At 39.3% G+C, this 20266-nt stretch overlaps 1 protein-coding gene across 1 annotated transcript; it reads left to right on the top strand.

Moving 5' to 3' along the window:
* The first annotated feature begins 392 nt into the window (after positions 1–392).
* Positions 393–19126, top strand: lrrcc1 (leucine rich repeat and coiled-coil centrosomal protein 1). Its single transcript, XM_084913081.1, has 19 exons — positions 393–793; positions 2326–2531; positions 2701–2766; positions 2873–3040; positions 6187–6353; positions 7436–7654; positions 8300–8493; positions 9198–9372; positions 12161–12309; positions 13213–13417; positions 13728–13867; positions 14292–14493; positions 15036–15221; positions 15512–15686; positions 16072–16235; positions 16401–16609; positions 16815–16952; positions 17501–17636; positions 18927–19126. Exons 1-19 carry the CDS (start codon positions 750–752, stop codon positions 19035–19037), a joined length of 3054 nt encoding a protein of 1017 aa, XP_084769207.1. The 5' UTR covers positions 393–749; the 3' UTR covers positions 19038–19126.
* The last annotated feature ends 1140 nt before the right edge of the window (positions 19127–20266 follow it).

The following is a 20266-nucleotide window of genomic DNA, read 5'->3' as shown; positions in this document are numbered from 1 at the left end:
ATGCACAGTAATAGTCACCTGCACACACAGATATCCCCCTAAAATAGCTAAAACTAAAAACAAACTAAAAACTACTTCCAAAAACATTCAGCTTTGATATTAATGAGTTTTTTGGGTTCATTGAGAACATGGTTGTTGTTCAATAATAAAATTATTCCTCAAAAATACAACTTGCCTAATAATTCTGCACTCCCTGTAAATTTAACTGCAGTGTTAAGTACTGTTTATCTTGTATGAACTGTTGTGGATAGTCTTACTAAACTTTAACACACAGGAGCATTGACTGAATTAACCATCTTTGCTTCTAGTTTTGTATCATATATAATGCATTTAGGTACATGTTACGTTTCTAGAGGTGGGCGGAGCAAAGAAGCTGTCCCGGATGTGCCCGTTAGCGACGTCTAGTAAACAGGAAGTATGATGCGAGAAGCGGTTAGTTCAACTGAACTCCAACGAACAATAAATTTACAACACTTTGTTAGAAAATGAAGTACGAAAAGCTTTTGGGCTCTCCCAGAAGTTGCAGTTGTTCTCTGTTGATGGCCTATAATAAGTTTGGCTCCTTTGAGGCCGCTCGGTAGTCGCTAAACTTTGGCTAGCCTGCTGGGTAACTTAGCAGGATTGTTCAGAGGATGTGTTCGTCGACTTTTTTTTAGCGAGTTTTCTACGTGTTTAGCCTGATGTCGGTAGCGGTTCCTTGGTTTATTTTGTTAGTTAGCAGACTTTACGCGTAGCTACATGTCGTCGTTATGGCAGGCAAGGAGCTGAGTCTTATTGACAAGAACATAACAAGGTAAAGTTACCTATTCACAACTAACGTATCAAAATTTACATTACATCAGCCAATAAGGGACTACTATGTACCACTGACGAACCGATTAAGTCTGGCATGAATATTTACTTACTTCATGACGAGCTTTACGTTACAATTTTAATCTGCTGATAAACGTGATGTTTATAAGGAACAATAAGACCCCATACAAAGTAAACTATAACTCATTGCTGTATGAGAATGACACGTGTGAATAACATATGAATAACATTTTGTTGACATCAGTACCATTCTTCAATTGTATAGATCTGATTCTAGATAAGATAAAATAAGATGATACATTCCTGCGAGTGCAGACAAAGAATGCTGTAAATAATGTTGAATTGCGAAATGAAGTAACACAAATATTTTATTTATTTAAAGTAAAGCCTAGATAAGTTAAGCACTGTGGGGAAAAGGCCTATATAGGTTATTAGCGTCATCTACTTCATTATCTAGTGAATACAGATTTTAAAAAGACTGTATGTTAGGTGGACAAAAGCTTTACTACCAAGAATTCAATATCACTGTCTTGCAATATGCAGACAAACAAGTGCAAATAAAAAAGGGCTATGTGGTTGTCAGTTTTAAATTAGTTCTAAATTCCCATCTTCTGTATATAATATGAACTTTCTAGTCACTGTAATAGGCACACCTTTTCATTGCAGGGTAAGATGCATTTTCTCTTAATTCATTGTGGCAATTCATTATTAATATTTTGGTCCATATTGAAATGTTGCAGATGTACAGATCCACATCATATCTCCAATATTCTGTTGTTCAGGTCTGGTGACCATGTATGAACTCTATCCTCAATTTCCTCGAGCCCTACTGGAATGTGATTGGCTGAGTAAATATTTGTGTTAAATAGCAGTAGGACAGGTGTAACTAATACAGTGACTGATGGGTGTATGACAGACTGAAAATCCAAACCCAGAAATATTTTAATAACAGAAACCTATCCTCTTAGCTGAAAAGCTGTAACCAGAGGGCTTGACATTTCTTAATTTATTCGCTGTCAGCACTTGACAGTTATTCTGTTTGATTTCTAGTATTTCATGTTTGATTGCTTTTTCAGTTCTCACAGTTTGCGTAAAGACTATAACTCGTGAATACGGAGAGAATAGTAGAAGTACAAGTAGAATCATCAGTCAACTGAGAGACACTTAGGCAACAGAAACTGTATTTGCATAAATGCCGCGTTTTTAGTACTCCACAAGAGGTTGCTTATCTGGAATATTTTCTTTGTAGTAAAATATGAGAATTGTCTTTAATGTCATTGAAAACTGAATACCTTCTAAGTTTTAAACACTTGGATTGAGTTTTTAGAATTTTCAGAGGAGATTTTACATCATTTAAAGTAAACTGTTAAGCAATTGATTAAATAAATTAACAAATGTATTGTTATTGTTATAATAGTCATTATTTGGTACACATTTACCTTCAGAACATGTACTTATTTGCACAAAGTTTTACCTTCCGCTGTGAATCTGACCTTGTTGCCCTCTTTCTAGCTTGCTAGATATTTCCCTGATACCCACTGTAGCGTCACTTAATCTGCACTGCAATCACATCCCGAGGATCGAGGGCCTGACCTCAGCTTGGCACCTGCGACACTTAGACCTTTCCTCCAATTGCATTTCTAAGATTGAGGGTCTGAGTTCCCTCACTTCCCTGAGGACTTTAAATTTATCCTGCAACTTAATCACCAAGGTTGAAGGTGAGTCTTTAGTCACCATTTAACAGAGATAATAAATGCCTCTGCTCTCTGTGAGTTCTCCAAGTAATAATTCTTTATTAGTGGATCTTGTGTTTACCCTGACATTGCTGTCACTGCTCTATGAGCTGTAAAATCACTCAGTTGTTAATGTCCTCTCCCTTCACTCCAGCACTGAATGGGCTTGTGAATTTAACGAGATTAAACTTGTCCTACAATCAGATAAATGATCTCAGCGGTGAGTTGAATTTTGCCTGAACAGTGTTTTCTTTTTCTGCACCCAAATGAGAATGCTAACAAGTGAATGATGCTTCAATGCTGTCAATTCTTCATGCCTTCATTAGGCTTGTTGTATCTCCATGGCACGGAGTACAAACTGAAACACCTCAGTCTCCATAGCAACTACCTGGACAGCATTGATCACCTCCTGCAGTGCCTTCTGGGAATACAAGGCTTAAGAGAGGTGACTTTAAGTCAGGATGGCAGAGACAACCCTGTCTGTAGGTCACCAGGTAGGAAACCTTAACACTTATAGACAGGAGCCCTGTTCACATCTATGACAAAAAACTGGTACTTAATGATATTCAGGGGGTGAACAGTGATTGTAGAAATACAGATTTAAAATGCTGAGAGAAAGGAAGCAACAAACAAGCCAGAAGCTTTGTTATATGTATTCAATATCTTATCTGAACCACAAGGCCAGCAGACACTTCAGCTGATAGAGTCTGTGACCACTTCTGTATTGGAGTGCAGTTGTATCAAGCAGCTGATTGATGTGATAGCTGTACATGTTGACCTATCAGATGTGTAAATGCACTGGCCTGATGTAGGAGAACCAAACAAGAAGGCTTATGTTTGTTGGAATGGAATTTTCATTAAAACACAACGCATTGAAAACATGGTTTATCTAAAAGGGCATTAACTCAGCATTGAAAGTCATTGTACTTGTATATTTGAGCTGTTTCCCTCTGAATTCATTTGTTTCTGTTCCTTTCATTTTTAGTATGAACCTGTAGCTACACTGAATGTGTAATAACATACGCCCAGCAAGTGCAGCAATACGTTTTCACTGACATCAATGTAAATGGCTATATTAGAGCAGCGCCCTAATGGTGCGTGTGAGACTTGCTCCTCAAGCGGAAAAATATACAAGTCTTCCATATATTTATTTTTTACGCAATTTGTTCAGTCTTTTTTGCATTTAAAAAAAAATGTTTGCGTGTGTGTATGTGTTTTTTAATGGAACCAGCAGTATACAGGAAATGACTTTGGGACTTATTTTGCCAATAGGAGCTCACTGTTGCAAAGTAAATTTGTCACTTAAGTAGTGATAAAACTGTAGTCTGTAATTCAGACTAAATTAGCTTACTCATATTGCATACATTCAGTGTCAAATTTAAAGTTTTAAATATCTACAAATGCTGTGTTGTCATTGTTGTCCAAGTGTATGTTAGTTAGCTAGATGAAACATATCTTGTGGAAGCTTTTTTAGGTGCTTTTTCAGGTGTTACAACAGTGGGGTGAGCTAGTTGAGGTTGGTCTGATCCCAGCTTGTGTCCCACAAGGAATTGTCCATAAATCCACCCTCGTAATTGAAAGCCACATAGTTGCTCTCTCTGTGGTTTTGGCAGCTGATTTAATGGTCCTCCTTTTGTCAGCGGGATCACCTGCCTTTCCTTCGGCACGCATTCACTTGACATGCTTTCAATTTCCTCATCCATATGATGTTCCCAGAGTACTATTATTTCCAGCATAATTACTTCCTTGGTGAATGTGGACACAGCGGTCACGTCTGGCTGCAGTTTTGATAGTAAAATCTGGACTGAGAACTTCGGCTGCTTAACCAAGGCGGTAGTTTCAGCTTAGGGGCGAGATTTCTCTCCAATTCTTATAAAGGTGATAGTCATTGGCAGATGGTTGCATCTGGTGTTTCTAAAAGCATTTACCTTGAAGACCTGGTCATGGCACCAGCAATAGTGCTTGCCTCTAAAGGCTTTTGGACAGCTATTAAAAAGATGCTCGTTGGAACACCTTCCAGAGCAAAGAGGGCAGGGAGGTGTCTCTCTGTTGGCCCTGGAGGTTTTCTAGAGTGGATAGGACATCAAATACACCTTGGACAAAGAAGTCCAGTCTCTCCTAATGCCTTAGGTCATTGTTTTGAGTAAGAAAAGCATCTGGCAAGCTGCTTGGTAGCTGTTCATTCTTTGTTTAAGAACATCTCAAATTCACCTTTTGTCAGGCATTTTGCATGTATCACATAGTGATGTAGATGAAAGTCTGGACTGTCAAAAAGGTGTTTGCTAAGTAGCAAAGAATGGATATAAATTCAGAAGAATAGGGGAAGAAAAACTCCCTTTGACACTTTGCAGACATTTAACATGTACCAACAAAGTCCTATAACACACTGAAGGAATGGAAAAATCCCAGGAAACATAATGAGGGCACTTAAATGGAATGTCAACCATCTAATCTCACAAGTCAGTGAGAAATCATCACATCAGCTACTATGAAAGATTATTATTGCTATTATTATTATTGTAAGATGTTCATTTTGTAATAATACTCTGTTAGTTGTGCTTTATGGTTGTGTCTCTGTTGTGTGCTCCTGGGCAGAGTTAGGCTAACTTCAGATTTGTGCGTAGTTTTGTAAGAAGGAAGACTAGAGTGCAGATGGCACTCCAGGGGGTATGATATTTTGGCTTTATTGATGGAGATAAGCGCTAATGAGGTTTCCTGTTGTGGTGAACCAAAGACTATGATGTGATGTTTACTGCAGACTGGCTGTGGTAACAAGGCCAGGGTCTCTGATGGCAGGGGTGAGAGGAGATGAAAAGTTGGAATTGTAACTTTGTTCCAGGTCTTCCAGGATCGCTTCTTTGGATTACACTTTATTTTGAGCATTTCCGCATCAAATGCTAGTATGTCAGTTCGCTGAATTTGCAAAAAGCAAAAGTTTGTTGTACGTTATCCAATTACAGAAAAAAATAGATCGATACATAAATGATATATATATAATAAAAGATAAACAATTTAATTCATATTTTCCAACTGCAGTTGGATCAAACTTTAATAATAGCACCCAGCATATCAGCTATGAACAGCAGTTTTAGAGGATATTTTTTCCAATTTTGCAGAATAACTGATTTAAAACTCCCCCTGTAATGAAAGTCCAGTGAAAATCAGTCAAACTGACAGCCGCTATTAGTAATGACTGTGATCTTTTAATCTCTTTGTTTATCTTATATTTGGCTTCTTCATTAATTGGATTGGCTGCAGTTAAATTAATGTAAAAAGCTTTTCAGTGATCCTTTGCACCCATTATCCATATCTTCCACTTAATGATTAATTCACAGCACTAGTTGTTGAAGGCGTCTCTTTTCATGTTGTTAAATATGAGAAGGCACTCTTGCAACTCTTGCTGTCTGTATGCGTAGATATACTTGCATAAGTTGTGCTCACTACCTATTAAATAGGGTACATCAATAGTGCATATGAAGGTGACGCACAAAGGTTATTCATTCAGACGTATTTATTTGATCTTTCATGAAGGTCATATGCACCACTGATGTGACATTACTGAATAAGAGGCTCATGGCAATCAGGCAGCTCTAGCCTCGACAGGTTTCTCTGATACACCTGCGTTCCTATCTTACTGCAGGTTACAGGGAGATTGTTTTGCAGTCACTGCCGCAGGTCTCTGTTCTGGATGGCCTAAACCGACTGGGAAACCGATCACCTCAAAGTCTCAGTAGTCTCTGTGATATCCCCGGTCTAGAAGATTACGTGGACCTCCTACTCTCATCTGACACAAGTCACAATGAAGCGGTAATTTTTTATGCTAAGCTACTATCAATTCCAGTGTAGTTCTTTTATTTGTTTAGATATACTCACCATGCTTTAGGGACTTTTGTTATTAAATCCTGTTTTATTTGACCGGAAAGTCTCTCGCAATATGTTTGCTTTTTTGCAGCTGACACAAACAAGTCAAATGGAGCATAAAGTTATTTCCCAACAATTAATTTACAGCTTTCATAACGCAACAGAATGTGAGACGCATGAGAACAAGAAAGTTGTAGAACAGTTTCCACTTATTGTATGAGTGATGCTCAACTGCCTGATAGGCAGCGTATCAAAATCCTGGGCTCCTGATACAAAAGAAAGAAAAACTGAGAATTTTATTGTCATATACACCACAAATAACTGTGGGTATGTTGAGCAATGAGGTTCTTACTTTTCGGGTTCACTACACACAAATAAATAAAATAAATAAATAAAATAGAATAATAGATTAATAAGCACAGAAAAAATTAAATAAAGCACGTACTATTTACAGAAGAGTAGAGTGTGGTTAGTTATGCAAAAAGGGCAGGATGCAGTGTACAGGTCACCAGTCCATCAGAGAACAGACAGACAACCATTCACACCTTTACCTTTGTCCAATTTAAAGTTAACATTTAATGCACCTCTTTGTACCGTCGGAGGAAACTGGTTCACCCGGAGAAACCTCACACAAACACTTTGTATTAACCTAAGACAAAATATCATAATTACACAGCTTTGCTTATAGAAGACCTAGTTATGTAGGTCTGCTTCGCTGCAACGAGGAATATCATCGAGCCAAATAGATTTCCCGGTTGTCACTGAATTATTGGAACATAATGAATTTATGTATACTGGGATGATGAAAGTTTGGTTGCTTTACAATATACTACTTTGCATATTCATTGCACCAGATGGCAGTTTCTGTCTGTTTTTCTACAGGAAAACAAACTGCAGTAGAAGCCATTTGGCTTGCCGTTATTAACTCTTTTCCGCCTCTGCAATGAAGTCCTGTAAATACATTATAATTCAAAACCACACTTTTGCATTTGGAAACTGTGAAATAAAAGTGAAAGTTTCCATTGCAGGTCAGAGGCGATGCTCCTCTCACCACACCCCGCATTGACCAGCTGCTGACCCAGTTTCGTCAGAGGAGTGCTACCTCAGAAGTAATCACAGACCCAGTCACACAACCAGAACCTCCGCGCACACAGCCGGTTCGCTCCACTGTGACTGATAAAGGAGACCCCGTTAATGAAGAGCGCATCAGGAAACTGGAGCACCAGATGTCCCAGCTCATCCAGCAGGTGTACACCTTTTTGAAGATTAATTTTTTGCGCATATGTGCCTTCTTGTTTTTTTTTTTCTTTTGTTTTTTGGCTTTTTTTAAAATAATGAAAGTAGGAAAAGGTGGGAAAGAAAAAGTTGTACTAAATGTTAATGTAATTGATGTTCTCTTAATCTACTGCACTTTGAAGTTATTTGTTCAATATAAATTATTCATGGCAATATTTTGAAGTCATCTTTACATAAATTAATTTTTACACGTTTGGCTCTTAAATGGTGATTTATCCCCAAATAAAGTAGTGTGCAAAAGTCCGAAATCACCTCTCTGCTCTTTATATTTTGCTTATAATGAGCCAGGCTTTCTTGTAATTTTTACCCCTCCCAGCTGTAAGTAGCCTATCTGTTAAACACAGTGGAGGCTCTATCATGGTTTCGGGCAGGGTTTCAGCCACTGATGTTGGGGATCTTGTCCCCAACAAAGTATATTCATATTTGATCCACCATCTGAAAAGAGTCTGATCACAGCTTCAAACTGTAAAAACTCTGTTTTTGTCTTAACTGATGTTGGTGTACCTATTTCCCACTTTTTTTATATTTCCTAGAAAAATATAAAGAACCGGGGGGTGACAAAAAAACTTTTAAGTATTTCTTTGTTATTTACCCAGAACCCTGCAGATAATAAATCCAGAAGATCTGCCCATTCTGTGGTGATGGTACGGAAAGCCAAGCGGGACACAGACCGCACTTCAGAAAGTGAATGTGACAGCGGGAAGGAAAACAGGAGGCAGACGAGAATTCCCAAATACCATGACAGCATAACATCGTCGACAACCACCAAAGAGACCAAGAGATCAGAGAGGTGATTCTGCACCAAAAGAGATTTCTGGTGTCATGTTAGCTGCTTTGAAATGCCATCATGTTTACATTTGGACTCCCTGATTTTGTTATAGCAGCTGAGATCCAACTCAGCAAAGCCTAAAACTTGATGAACCTAAACTATGTGAAGACATTTTCAGCACTGGTGGGCACTACATCAAAATCAGAGAGTGTACCTCTAAGCAATGATAATCACATTCATACATTCACCAAACAATATGCAGCAATGGGTTTTTCCATATTGTTCATCATGCATCAACTTAATATTATCAGGTATCTTGATTAGGGAAAATCCTTTTACCTCCCACTTGAGAGGGGGTGATAAATTTTCCTCAGAGAGATGATATGTTATAGACTTTTCTCCTCTGTGTTAGAAATTACCGCCGGCAGCTCACTCGCATGATTAATGGCCACGCTTCTCCGGTCAACCCCCTCATCTTACTTCATCATCCACTAATGACGTGCTTAAGATTCAGAAATTTAACTTAAGTAATCTCACAATAGCCCTCATCAAAAAAAGGTTACTTTGAAATATTACTTCAAAATTCAAAGTTGTTCAGACTTTGCTTCCCTATAAAACTCAGTAAATTTTCTGCTTTGACCTTTGTTTAGCCAGACATTAGCTGGAGGGTTGTTTAGAATCTATTTTACAGCCAGTTTAATACTTGTGATTTGTTTTATGTGCAGCGATCAGGAGAATCATAAACGGAGGGCTTCAAAGTCTGCCGTTGGATCCAGGACGAAGGCTGGTAGCACAGGGAGTGCAGAGGCAGTGAGGCCAACAAGGAAAGGACCTTTGAGAGCAGCTAAGGCCTCAGGCGATATGAAAACCAGATCCACTGAAGAGGAGGAAACCTACAGGGTACACGATGGACGGGTCACCTAGCTGCTTCTGTTTTTATTGAGTGACTGTAAAATAGAAACGGTTCTGTCCCCATTCAAAAAGAGAGTAAATTGGTGTGTTTGCAGAAACATTTGTGTAAACAAAAAAAAATACAGGAATAGAATAAATGGATAATGCTTCTAGAAGGTGACAGCAGAAATAGGACCACAGTAAACAAAAGGTTTTTCATGTTTTGCTCTTTGTTTCTGAGAGCTTTGTTTCAGTAACCTTGACTTTATCTTTGTGATGTCAATAACTTCTTTGTGGTAACTTTGTTAAATTACGCGCAAAATAGAGTTCAAGCCAGTAGTCCATCATCTTTTTGGTTATTTAATTTCAGTACATTTAATGAAACTCTTGGCTTTTTGTTGTGATAAGAAAACATTCGATTCCTTTCCACAAAGAAAGTTTCTATTTTTTCAATCATTTATTCAACAAAAATATCAACAGATCCAACATTCTTCTGTCAAAGTAACAGAACAAACTTCTTGTAGGCATTTCATGTAGTTCTCTACAAGTCTCTTACATTAGTTTGCTGATATTATTTGACAACCTCCATGTAAAATTCATTCTATTGCAAGAGATTAATGATTTTTCATACTTATACTGTGTGCCCCCAACATCTGAAATGATTTAAATCTGTGCTTCTTGTTCTTTGTCTGCCATTCTTTATCCTGCTGACGGGTCCACTTTTACTTCAACTTTTGGACAAACGCTCGTCTGTTATCTTCAAGCAGAATTCACAGTTCAATCAATTCCTGCAAACTCCCCAATCCTGAGTAGAGATGGACCGATCCGATATTACGTATCGGTATTGGTCCGATACTGACCTAAATTACTGGATCGGATATCGGAGAGAAATAAAAAATGTAATCCGATCCATTAAATATCAAAAAAGCACCTCACAAAACTTGCGACATGGCGTAACTCGGATCATAACCGTAGCACGTTGGAGCAGTATGCATCACGTGATAGAGGGGCTGTGTGTATTTGTAGCCTCGCTACCAATCCGGCATTTCATCTCCGAGGAAGTTATCCCAGAGAAGTAAAGCAAGCCTGTAAGTTCATCTCTGAATGTTTGTAAAGCATTCCCGCGTTAAGCTTAACAACCAATATATGGAGCGACTGCCTCTCTCTCTCTCTCTCTCTCTCTCTCTCCTGTTGCTACTTCAATCGTGAAACTGATCAATGATCAGCTGATCGGCTTTTCTGTCGCGAGTCCGTCTCTCTTGTTTGTTTATCGCCCACTTCGCGCCAGAAAGAGGAAACCAGCGGCTGAACAACAGCAGCACGTTTAAGCTTGATAAGCTGTTGTTAGAATTTATTTAATATTACTTTCTACACCAGGATCCTTGTCTACGTAGCTGACGGCTGGTAACTGTGCAGGGGCGGATCTAGCAAAGTTTAGCCAGGGGGGCCGATAGGGCATGAACAGGGAAAAGGGGGGCACAAAGACATACTTTTCTTTCTTATTCTCATTAAAAATGTCTAGCTTTTAATAAAAAATTATCCCAATCTTACACCCAAAGTTTTAATCTGATGTAAAATGTATAGAAGTCCATTACTGTTTAAAGTAACTGTTAAGTCTAATATACCCTAGTAAGCTATAGTACTTTTTCCTTTGGGAAGGTACCATCTGTGCAGTCTGCAGTTCTGTTGAAGAAAGATGTTGAATCTATTTAATTATTCTTGAAAAATAATTTATTTCTGTGCTTTTTTTTTCACACTGCATCAAATTAAAGTTGATTACGTCGATTAAGCATCATGAGGTGGAGGGTGGGTGGTTCCCTATTTTTTTTTTTTGCTGGGAGTTTGCAGCCCTATTAGTTAGGTTGCTTACTCTTTAAAATACCGGAATAGGGAGGATGGAGTAGGTTTAAGTTTATTAGATTGATCAGTATTGCTGAACTATGAAATATTTTGGGTGCAGTGTATTTTTCGCATACAGGTATAACAGAATAGCTTTAGTGTTTTTTTTTTTTTGTTTTTTTTTTAACTTGAGTATTAACTTATACAAAAAGCAGCAAGATATTAAAAAAACAGTTTTACTGATTAAAAAATACACTATATCGGATTCATATCGGTATCGGCAGATATCCAAATTTATGATATCGGTATCGGTATCGGACATAAAAAAGTGGTATCGTGCCATCTCTAATCCTGAGGCAACAAAGCAACACCAGTCATAATATTTCTACAGTCATAATTCACAGACTCTTTCAGGGTCTCTTCCTGAAAAACTGTGATTCATATGCATCGAGCATATCTGCTGCCACTGTGGTCAAACAACTCTTTTATTTGATCTGCCCGTTCAGAGCATATTATTTAAAAAAAAAGCAGTGTCATGTCCTCCATGTTTATTGGCAGACGGTAGTTGTTCTTTAATGTTTTTTTGGACAGCACAGGCTTTTGTTTCTGGCACGTATCCCATGCAGTAATTTCTAATATTGGATTTATCCTCAAAGCAGATGTAACACGAGAGAAAAATGGTGGAAATATCTTTTATTCCTAATAATATATTTTGGGGGGTACTCACTTGTTTATACAGGGGGGTAAAAATCCTCAATGTTGTTTTCATTGTTCCTACAAAAACAACGAGATGCTTTAAATAAAACTGTAAAAAACACTTGAGCTGTAAGAAGAAATTGGTATTTCAACTTAAAGAAAAAATAATGATGCCTTTTTTTTTCTTCTTTTTTTTTTTTTTTTAAGCGTTCAGTGTGTGTTTACTCTGGAAATTCATGCTTTGTGTATGTGTTCTGCTCAGACGATTGTGGAGGAGCGTGACCAGGAACGGGAAAGACGCTGGAAGGCAGAACAAGCTGTGAGAAAGCTAACAGAGGAGCTCAAGTGCCTGCAGACCAAGGTCAGCGAGGAAAAGGACCTTCAGAGCATGGCCCTGCACACTACAGACAGGTAAGAGGGAGGCACATTTACTGTGGATGCCTCTCATCACAAACCACTTGAATCTGTTAGGCAGCTCTAAAGCAGATATCATGCTGGAAAAAAAAGCGATAATTGAACTCTTCTCTGTGGATTTTAGTTGTCAGCTTCATAATGGATCCTCATCTGTTTCTACTCTCTTCATCTTTTGTATTGGCTCTCTTGAGACCAAGGCCTGCTGCGTGTCTCATTGTTGAACAACGAGTATCCATCCCACCATTAAAATGTCTCACTATCACGGTGCCATAGTCTCTTTAGAAATCATGCTCACATTTTGGCTCCATTACACCATAACTTTCAAATTTCCAGAGGCTTTGATTAAATATTCCTATCTCTGCTGCCACAAGGCCATTTTACTTCTGCTCTGTACGGTCTTCGCTGGCACCACATCCTGCTTAGATAAATCTGCATTATGGTTGTAATTAGAGGCCCGATGACGCGCATATGTCAGCAGAATTACACAAATCAATCTTAACTGTCACTTTCTAATGACACTGAACACGGCTGTTACTGTTGCCGTCCATGCTCAGCGAGAGACAGATTACAGTGACTCATCAAAGCACATTTTAATAGTGGACTACTGTGCGTGAGCTGCTTCTACTGTTTTGTAGTTTCTTAGTTGTCCCCTGTGTGCCTCATTTCCATTTCTACTTCTATTGTCTCTCCCATGAGATAAGATTTTGACTATACTATAGCGTTAGAGTTCTTCAATTTCAAAAGCTATCACATATTTGACACTATGGAAGGACAGCCAAGGGCATCACAGAATTGGGGAGTGCTTTCTGGTACCAATTTCTATATAAAGTGAAAAGAGAAATTCAGGGTATTACCGCGGCTTCTCTTGGACACCCTTATCGTATTTTTCTCCCCGTCCAGACTGAAAGAATTGCTGCTGAAAGAGCGATCGGGGCACTCTGAGCTGCAGGCTCGTGTTGAGGAGCTGGAGGGGAGGTGTCGATCCCTAACCCAGCAGCTGGAGCAGGCCCGCAGCTGTGAGGAGCAGCACAAAACTGCACTGCATAGACTGGAGGAAAGCGTTTCCCACGGAGAGGCGCTTAGGGCTCACCAGCAGGCTGAAGAGGTACAGATGTTCGCTTATTTCCCCTAGAACAAATCATGTTGATAAAGATAAGGTATATTCAGTCAGGCGGTGCTAATCGATGCTCGACATGCAGTTTTTCTCCCATCAAAGCAAGTTTATCACACTGCTTCTGCTACATTCGATTACCTGCCACTGAGCTCCCCTTATCGCTCTAATTTTTGATTGTAACGACGCATTAGTTCACTGATCCAGCCTGGAGTGAATACATTCAGATAGATAAAAGGATTCAGCACAGAGAGGTCATTCAGCTCTGACAGGCTGGTATAAAACATGTGCTGACCTTCCTCAGATAAAAAGGCAACAGGAGCTGCAGAACAAGGCAGCAGCTCTGAAGAGAGAGTTGGACATCCAGAGAGCGTCAGTACGACAGCACAAAGACAAACTGCAGCAGCTGCATGAACTGCTGGCAGCCAGGGAACAAGAGCACAGGTACATCTAAGAAGAAGAACCCATGCTAAATATAAAGTTCATCTTTAGATGCCATGGAAACCATTTCTGTAAAAGAGTTGCTTCTCATGAGCAGTGTGATCCTAGATAAATGCAACATTTTCTCATAAATTTTGAAATATTATAAAATGCTTAGAAGTCTGGAAAAGTTTTATTATTGCTTATTTGTCACGAATCCCCCAAGGTACCTGATTTAATGCCAAGTTTCAAGGGGTTCTAATATCTAATGTTGTTTAATTTAGAAATTTGCATCTAAATTAAATATCGGATGCAAATGCAAAAAAAGATGCAAATGCAAAAACAGATTACAATAAGCAGTTACATGCCTTTAGAGTTTCTGTTGAGGACACAGTCGCCATTTAAAGAGGCTAATGCCTTATCGTCGTTTTCTTCATCCTTCCTACAGAAAACAACTAGAGTTGCGATTACAACCCGGTGGGGCAGATTTTCGTGATGCTGTGGCGAAGGAAGTGGCATCAGTGGAAGAAAGGCACAGCCACAGGGAGGCGGAGCTGCAGGAGAAGCTGGCAGAGGGCAGGAAACAGTACACTGCTCTGGAGGACGAGTTCCGCATGGCGCTAACCATCGAGGCTGCTCGCTTCTCTGAGGTCTGCTAAAAGATGGACCCCTGCCATCCAGATGGCCTATAATCACTGTAATGTTGCCCTGAATTTTACACTACAATCTCTGAGCAGTCCAGCTGATAAATGATTACTTTGAACACTAAAAAGTGAAATGATTGAACTTGATTTCACCCAGTTGGGAGAGACTTGGCTGATGGGTTTTTTTTTCAGCACGATGGGGAAAACTGGTATTGAATTAGGATCTTTTGCCTCTGGACAAGTAGTCTTTGATTGCCACATGGACAGAAGCTTACAAAAGGATTGGGCTCGAATCAATTCAGAATGTTCAAAAATGTAATCTAATTTTTGATTGCTACTGCTTGCACAAATTTCTGCTCTGTCACCCAAACTTTTGACCTTTGAGAAAAGTGTGAAAAAGCTATTGCTGGCCACGTGTTTCTGTAAAGCCATGGCTCTGAAACTGTTCTGACCGATTAAAGTGTCAGGTAATGCTCGGACCTACGCTTTGGTTAACTCCCAAGATTTCTTATTAACATTCAGTTCCACACTCTCACTTTTTTCTGTAGGTAAAGGAGGCGTGTGATCAGATGACTGCAGAGCTGATGGAGCTCAAGGCAACCCTGGCCCAGTCCCAAGAGAGGGAGAGGAAATCAGGCTCTCTAGTGCAGGAGCTCACTGCTATGGTCAAAGAACAGAAGAGCCGCATCTCTGAGCTCATCAAAGCCAAGAGAGACGCTGTCACTGATCTAAAGGTGTGCAGCATTGCAGTAAGAGAGGGAGATGTGGGTGATTTTTATTCCAGCATTTCAACTGGATTTGAGCCCAGGTTGCAGGATTTAAAATATTGAAATATGACTTCATGTGAGATAGCATGGGCACAGATTCATCAGTCACTGCCTTTTCAAAAACATGTTAACCCTGGTCCTGTAGGAGACTGACTACTTTGAGACATCATGAATACTGAATGGTCCAGCTGCCTTCCCATCTGCCATCCATGACAGATGGCCATTGATCATTAATACTGTCTGTCTCTCTCTGCCAGAGCCGTCTGCATTCCTTGGAAGCAGAGGTAGGACAGGACCGGCGTCTTGGCCTACAGCTAGAGTTGCTTAAGAAAGATAAGGCTAGAGTGTTGTCTCAGCTCATGGCTCAGGAGTCGGTGATAGACGGCCTCAAGGTAGAGAGGAAGATTTGGGGCCAGGAGCTCGCTCAGCAAGGTGGGAAAAATTCAGGAGAGTACTTGTTTTGCACCTTGAGTCTGCCCTGCAGTGCACAGAAAAAGCTGATAATGCAGTTTTAGCTGTTTATTGGCAATCAGTGGTGCGGGTCCTCCCTGGAGCCAATCTAATGCACTGACTTGTGCTTAACTCGTAAAATTTTGGAGATTTCCACCTTAGAGGTAATTTAAAAAGAGGCTCAATACAGTACGTGCTGATTTACATTTTTATCAGGTAAAAGTCTGCCATCTAGTGGTTATAGCCCAGATGCACAATTAGAAAACACCGGGCCAGCTTTATTTTTTATATCTCTCTTAACGTTTGTCTTCCACATGTGTTTACATAGAGAGTTAAAGCGACATTTTGATGGGTTATTCTTTTCCAGGAGCGTCTTTGGCTCAGGACCGTGGTCGTTTAGAGGCCAGGATAGAGGTGCTGAGTGCTGAGTTGGAGGCTCAAAGGAAACAGAATGAGAAGGACAATGATACTCTTAGAATCAAAATCAAAATCATGGACGACCAGACAGAAACCATTCGCAGACTCAAAGAGGTAGGTTGAGAACTTGTATTACTCAAGCCAGAGGGCTCAAACTCCAAGCAAAACAACAACAAAACAAAACTTTTGAGTTTTAACCGTCATTGTTGTGCTTTGTAATCATTTATGCATTTATTCATATTATCATGCAGTTTCTCATTATCAGTCACTGCTTTGTAGTCCTTGCAGGAGCGTGATGATCAGATCCGAAGGCTGAAGGAGGAGGCAGCAAAGGCTCAGAAGAGGCTTCAAGAGCAGCTGGAGGAGGAAACAACCCAGCAGGCTGAACTGAAAGAGCGAGTGGAACATCTGAGCCTGCGCAAGGAGGAACTGAAGCAGCAGCTGGAAGACAAGGAAGCAGAGCTCGAGCAGGTCAAAAGAGTTTACAGGCAAGTACCCCAGCATAACCACAAAAAGGAAAAGGGCCTGCTTTAGGCAGAGTACCTTCTGACATTTTAGGGTAACAATTGTGTTTAAATCAAACAAGTTCCAATGTTAGTGCTGCTACTGGCGACCCGAAGATGATCAGACATTAAAGTTTTAAGCTGTTTCTAAACCAGTATGTTTTATGCTTTGTGTCTTTCATCTTTTTAGTGAATCCACTAAGAAGTGGCAGGAGAAGGCAGACTTGCTCACTCGGCTGGAGAGCCAGGTGAAGCGTATGAAGGAGAACTTTGATTCCAGGGAGCGCTTGCTGCTGGAAGAAAGAGAAAAGGCAACAGAAGCACACAGGTATGTTAAATATCAAGTTATTCTCTCCCGGTTGTTCAGAGACTGCCCTTATCAGGGACTTTCAGTGATACTTTTGCACTGCTGCTGGTTCACTCTCTTGGGTCAGACATGTTGAAATGCATTTTATGTGCCTTTCTTGGTGTCTAGAGTGCTGTTGTTTGGTTTCTATCATTGATTGTTGTGTGTTTGATGTTTGCCTGCCTGCTGGGAAGAAGTCAGAAGAAAGATGATATATAGCTTTGTAGATTTTGCACCAGTAAGAAGTAGTTTTTAACAAAGCCCTTATGAAACTGTAATGTTATGGTACTTAAAAAGTCTCAGATGTCATATCAGGATTAGGAAAGTGTTTGAGTCTTTTCCCCATAAAGCAAGGCAAGGTGAATGCTTTTGTTGTAAATAAATGATCACATAAGGCGTTAGTACTTTATACCTGTGGCCCTTCACCTTCAAAAACGCAGACATGTATTTTTCCCAAGGCAGCATTTGGAGAGCATCCAAAGTACCACTCCTTACGCAACCTGTCACGTTTGTGTTGGTCTGTTCCGCAGAGCTGCACTAGAGAAATTACACTGCGTGGACGATGCTTTCCGTCGACAGCTGGAGTCCGTCCAGGCTGCCCATCAAGCTGAGCTTCTGGGACTTGCTAATGAAAAACACCAAAAGATAGAAGAGGCCAATCAGAAGGTAAAATGTGGGCAGCTTTCCCACAAATGTTTTTTCTCCAAAGTGGAAGAAAGAAACTGGTATGTCTTGGTATGAGAAAGGGGAACGCAAGCGTTGGTTCGCCTCCTCTGTGACAGTTCAAAAATAAGGTGTAAGAGAGGCTGCAACGGAAGCATTTCGTAACAGACTTTAGTCGCTTGCTTCACTGTTGGATTCATAATTCGTTATAAATTATGGGGAAGATTCAGTCACTGAAAAACTGAAATTCTTCTCATACTGTAACGGTTTGTTGTTATGCAACAGTTGATGACATTCATCACTTTTTCTGGTCAAAATAAAAGTGACTGTGACAGCGTTAGATTAAAAAATAATGATGAGGAAAATGTTTTAAAGTAAAGCGTGTTTTCTTTTGTCATACCTCCAGTCAAGGGGTGGGTTTTCTTCAGAGGGCTATGTTGTCTAACATAAAGTAAGTAAAGTGCTGCACTTTGATGTAAACATGGTACACACAGCATTGAATGATAGTCCACGGATTTTTGTACACATTACAAATAAGAATGGGACCTCAGTCCAAAAACCAAGAAGTGAGCTTGTGCAACATAGTTTTGTTCTGCATTACATTTTTGAAGTAGTGCTGAATGACAATAAAGTAAATCTTGACACCCCCCCAGAAAAATATGAGTAAAAAGTGCTGTAGTGCACAGAAAAGCTTTGTTTGTTTGGCACACATTCATTTGGAGTCTTACTGAATGGTATTATTGGGGGCGATCGTGGCTCAAGAGTTGGCAGTTCGTCTTGTAATCGGAAGGTTGCCGGTTCGAGCCCCGGACAGTCTCTGTCGTTGTGTCCTTGGGCTGTGGCTGCAATGTAGCTTGCCATCACCAGTGTGTGAATGTGTGTGTGAATGGGTCGATCACTGAATATAGTGTAAAGCGCTTTGGGGTCCATAGGGACTAAGTAAAGCGCTATACAAATACAGGCCATTTACCATTTACAGACATATAAGACTTATTCATCTCAACATAAAATATACATAATAGATAAAATTGATACATAAAATATGCCATTTCCTTTTTTTGTTGGATTGTTTATTTTTCCTTTTAAGACACCCAGGGCCGGGTTGAGATGGTTCAGCGACCGGTTCTGGCCCTCTGGTCATATGTTGCCAATGTGTGCTCTGGTCATAGCCTGGTTTTAATTGCATTTTACCCATCAAGACATGGTTAATAAAATGCTAGTTAACATACAAATGTTTTGAAAAGCAGTTTGTGTTTCTGCTGCTGATGTTGTCTGTCTGTGCTTCTTCCTCAGGTATTTGAAGTGGAGGAGGAGATGCGGCACCTCCTGGAGGAGACAGAAACTAACAAGAGAATCATGGAAGAGAAAATGAAACGTCTCAGCAGTGTACTAAAAGACTTTTAACAAATAACGGGTTTTTTTGTATTTTTGTTTTAGAATAAGTTCTATTTTAGTACTGTATTATTTATTCAATAAATTCTTCTTTGATCTTATTTTTGTTTTCTGTTTCTAACCAGAGACCACAAAAGGCTAATGAGACATAATGATTTAACAGTTTGTGGTTATTTCAGATAGAAAGAAGCTAAATTGTGTTCTTAAATACAGAGTTGCATTAAGAACAATCATAACTACTCCAGTTCCAAGTAAACACAGGAAAGCACAAAACTGACTGCTTTAATGTTATGTCACTACGTTATGCAAACCTGCAGTTTTATTTAAGGCTGAAATGGTTATTAAATTACAGCTTTGTGGTCTAACTGCCCCAAGATTGCTCATGAAAGGCGGATAGACAGAAATTAATTCAGAAGGTTTTCCTTTCATTTAAAATTAAGAAATACAACCTTAATTCCAAAAAGTTTGGGTGCTGTGATGAATGTAAACAAAAACAGAATGCAATTATTTGCACATCTCATGAAGCCATATTGTAGTCATAATAGAAAAAATAAAATACATTAATTGTTTCAAGTGAAAAGATATAATATTTTAAGAAATAAAAAAATAGGATAATTTTCAATTTGATGATTGTCACACATCTCAAAAAAGATGGGCTAGGGCCATGTTTACCACTGTTTGGCATCCATTCTTCTTTAAGCAACAGTCTGTAAATGTCTGGGAACTGAGGAGATCGGTTCTTGCACTTTTGGGAGAATGGTGTTCCATTCTTGTCTGATTCTAACTGCTCAACAGTCCTGGGCCTTCTTGTATCAGATGAAAGGTCTGGACTGTAGGAGGCCAGTTTGGCACATGGCTTTTATTGTCCTACTGCTGTCCTTTTTGGGATATGTTGCTGCCGTCCATCAAACTCAAAATAAGCTAGAACTTGTCATTATAAAACAAAATGTCTCAGTTGTGAATGACAAAAAACCCCATTGGATCATGAGATTTAAAAGTCACTTCACTGTGATTTTACAGATGTCCAAATATTTTTGTAATTTGTGTTAAATAGGTGCTATATATAATCCTGTATATAGGATTAGTTGTTAGGATTAGTTGATTTTCCCCATTTTAAAAATAAAAATGACAAGAATGTTAAGTTACTATGACTTATCAAGTAAAGCTAAAAAAAAAAAGTTAATTTCAATATAGTGTTTGGGAATTTTACCAAAATATGATAAGATATACTTAGATGGTAT

The sequence above is a fragment of the Perissodus microlepis genome, chromosome 18, assembly GCF_051167445.1.
Source record: "Perissodus microlepis isolate ML-2025 ecotype Zambia chromosome 18, ASM5116744v1, whole genome shotgun sequence".
Taxonomy (NCBI): Eukaryota; Metazoa; Chordata; class Actinopteri; order Cichliformes; family Cichlidae; genus Perissodus; species Perissodus microlepis.
Note: the sequence above shows the minus strand (reverse complement) of the source record. Positions and strands in the feature narration are given on the sequence as shown.

Bases quoted from the DNA above. Each gene is read 5' to 3' on its own strand.
- lrrcc1 (XM_084913081.1), top strand. From the start codon at position 750: ATGGCAGGCAAGGAGCTGAGTCTTATTGACAAGAACATAACAAG. The intron at 2,532-2,700 runs GTGAGTCTTTAG...CCTTCACTCCAG, and splicing joins CTTAATCACCAAGGTTGAAG to CACTGAATGGGCTTGTGAAT. The intron at 15,222-15,511 runs GTGTGCAGCATT...TCTCTCTGCCAG, and splicing joins ACGCTGTCACTGATCTAAAG to AGCCGTCTGCATTCCTTGGA.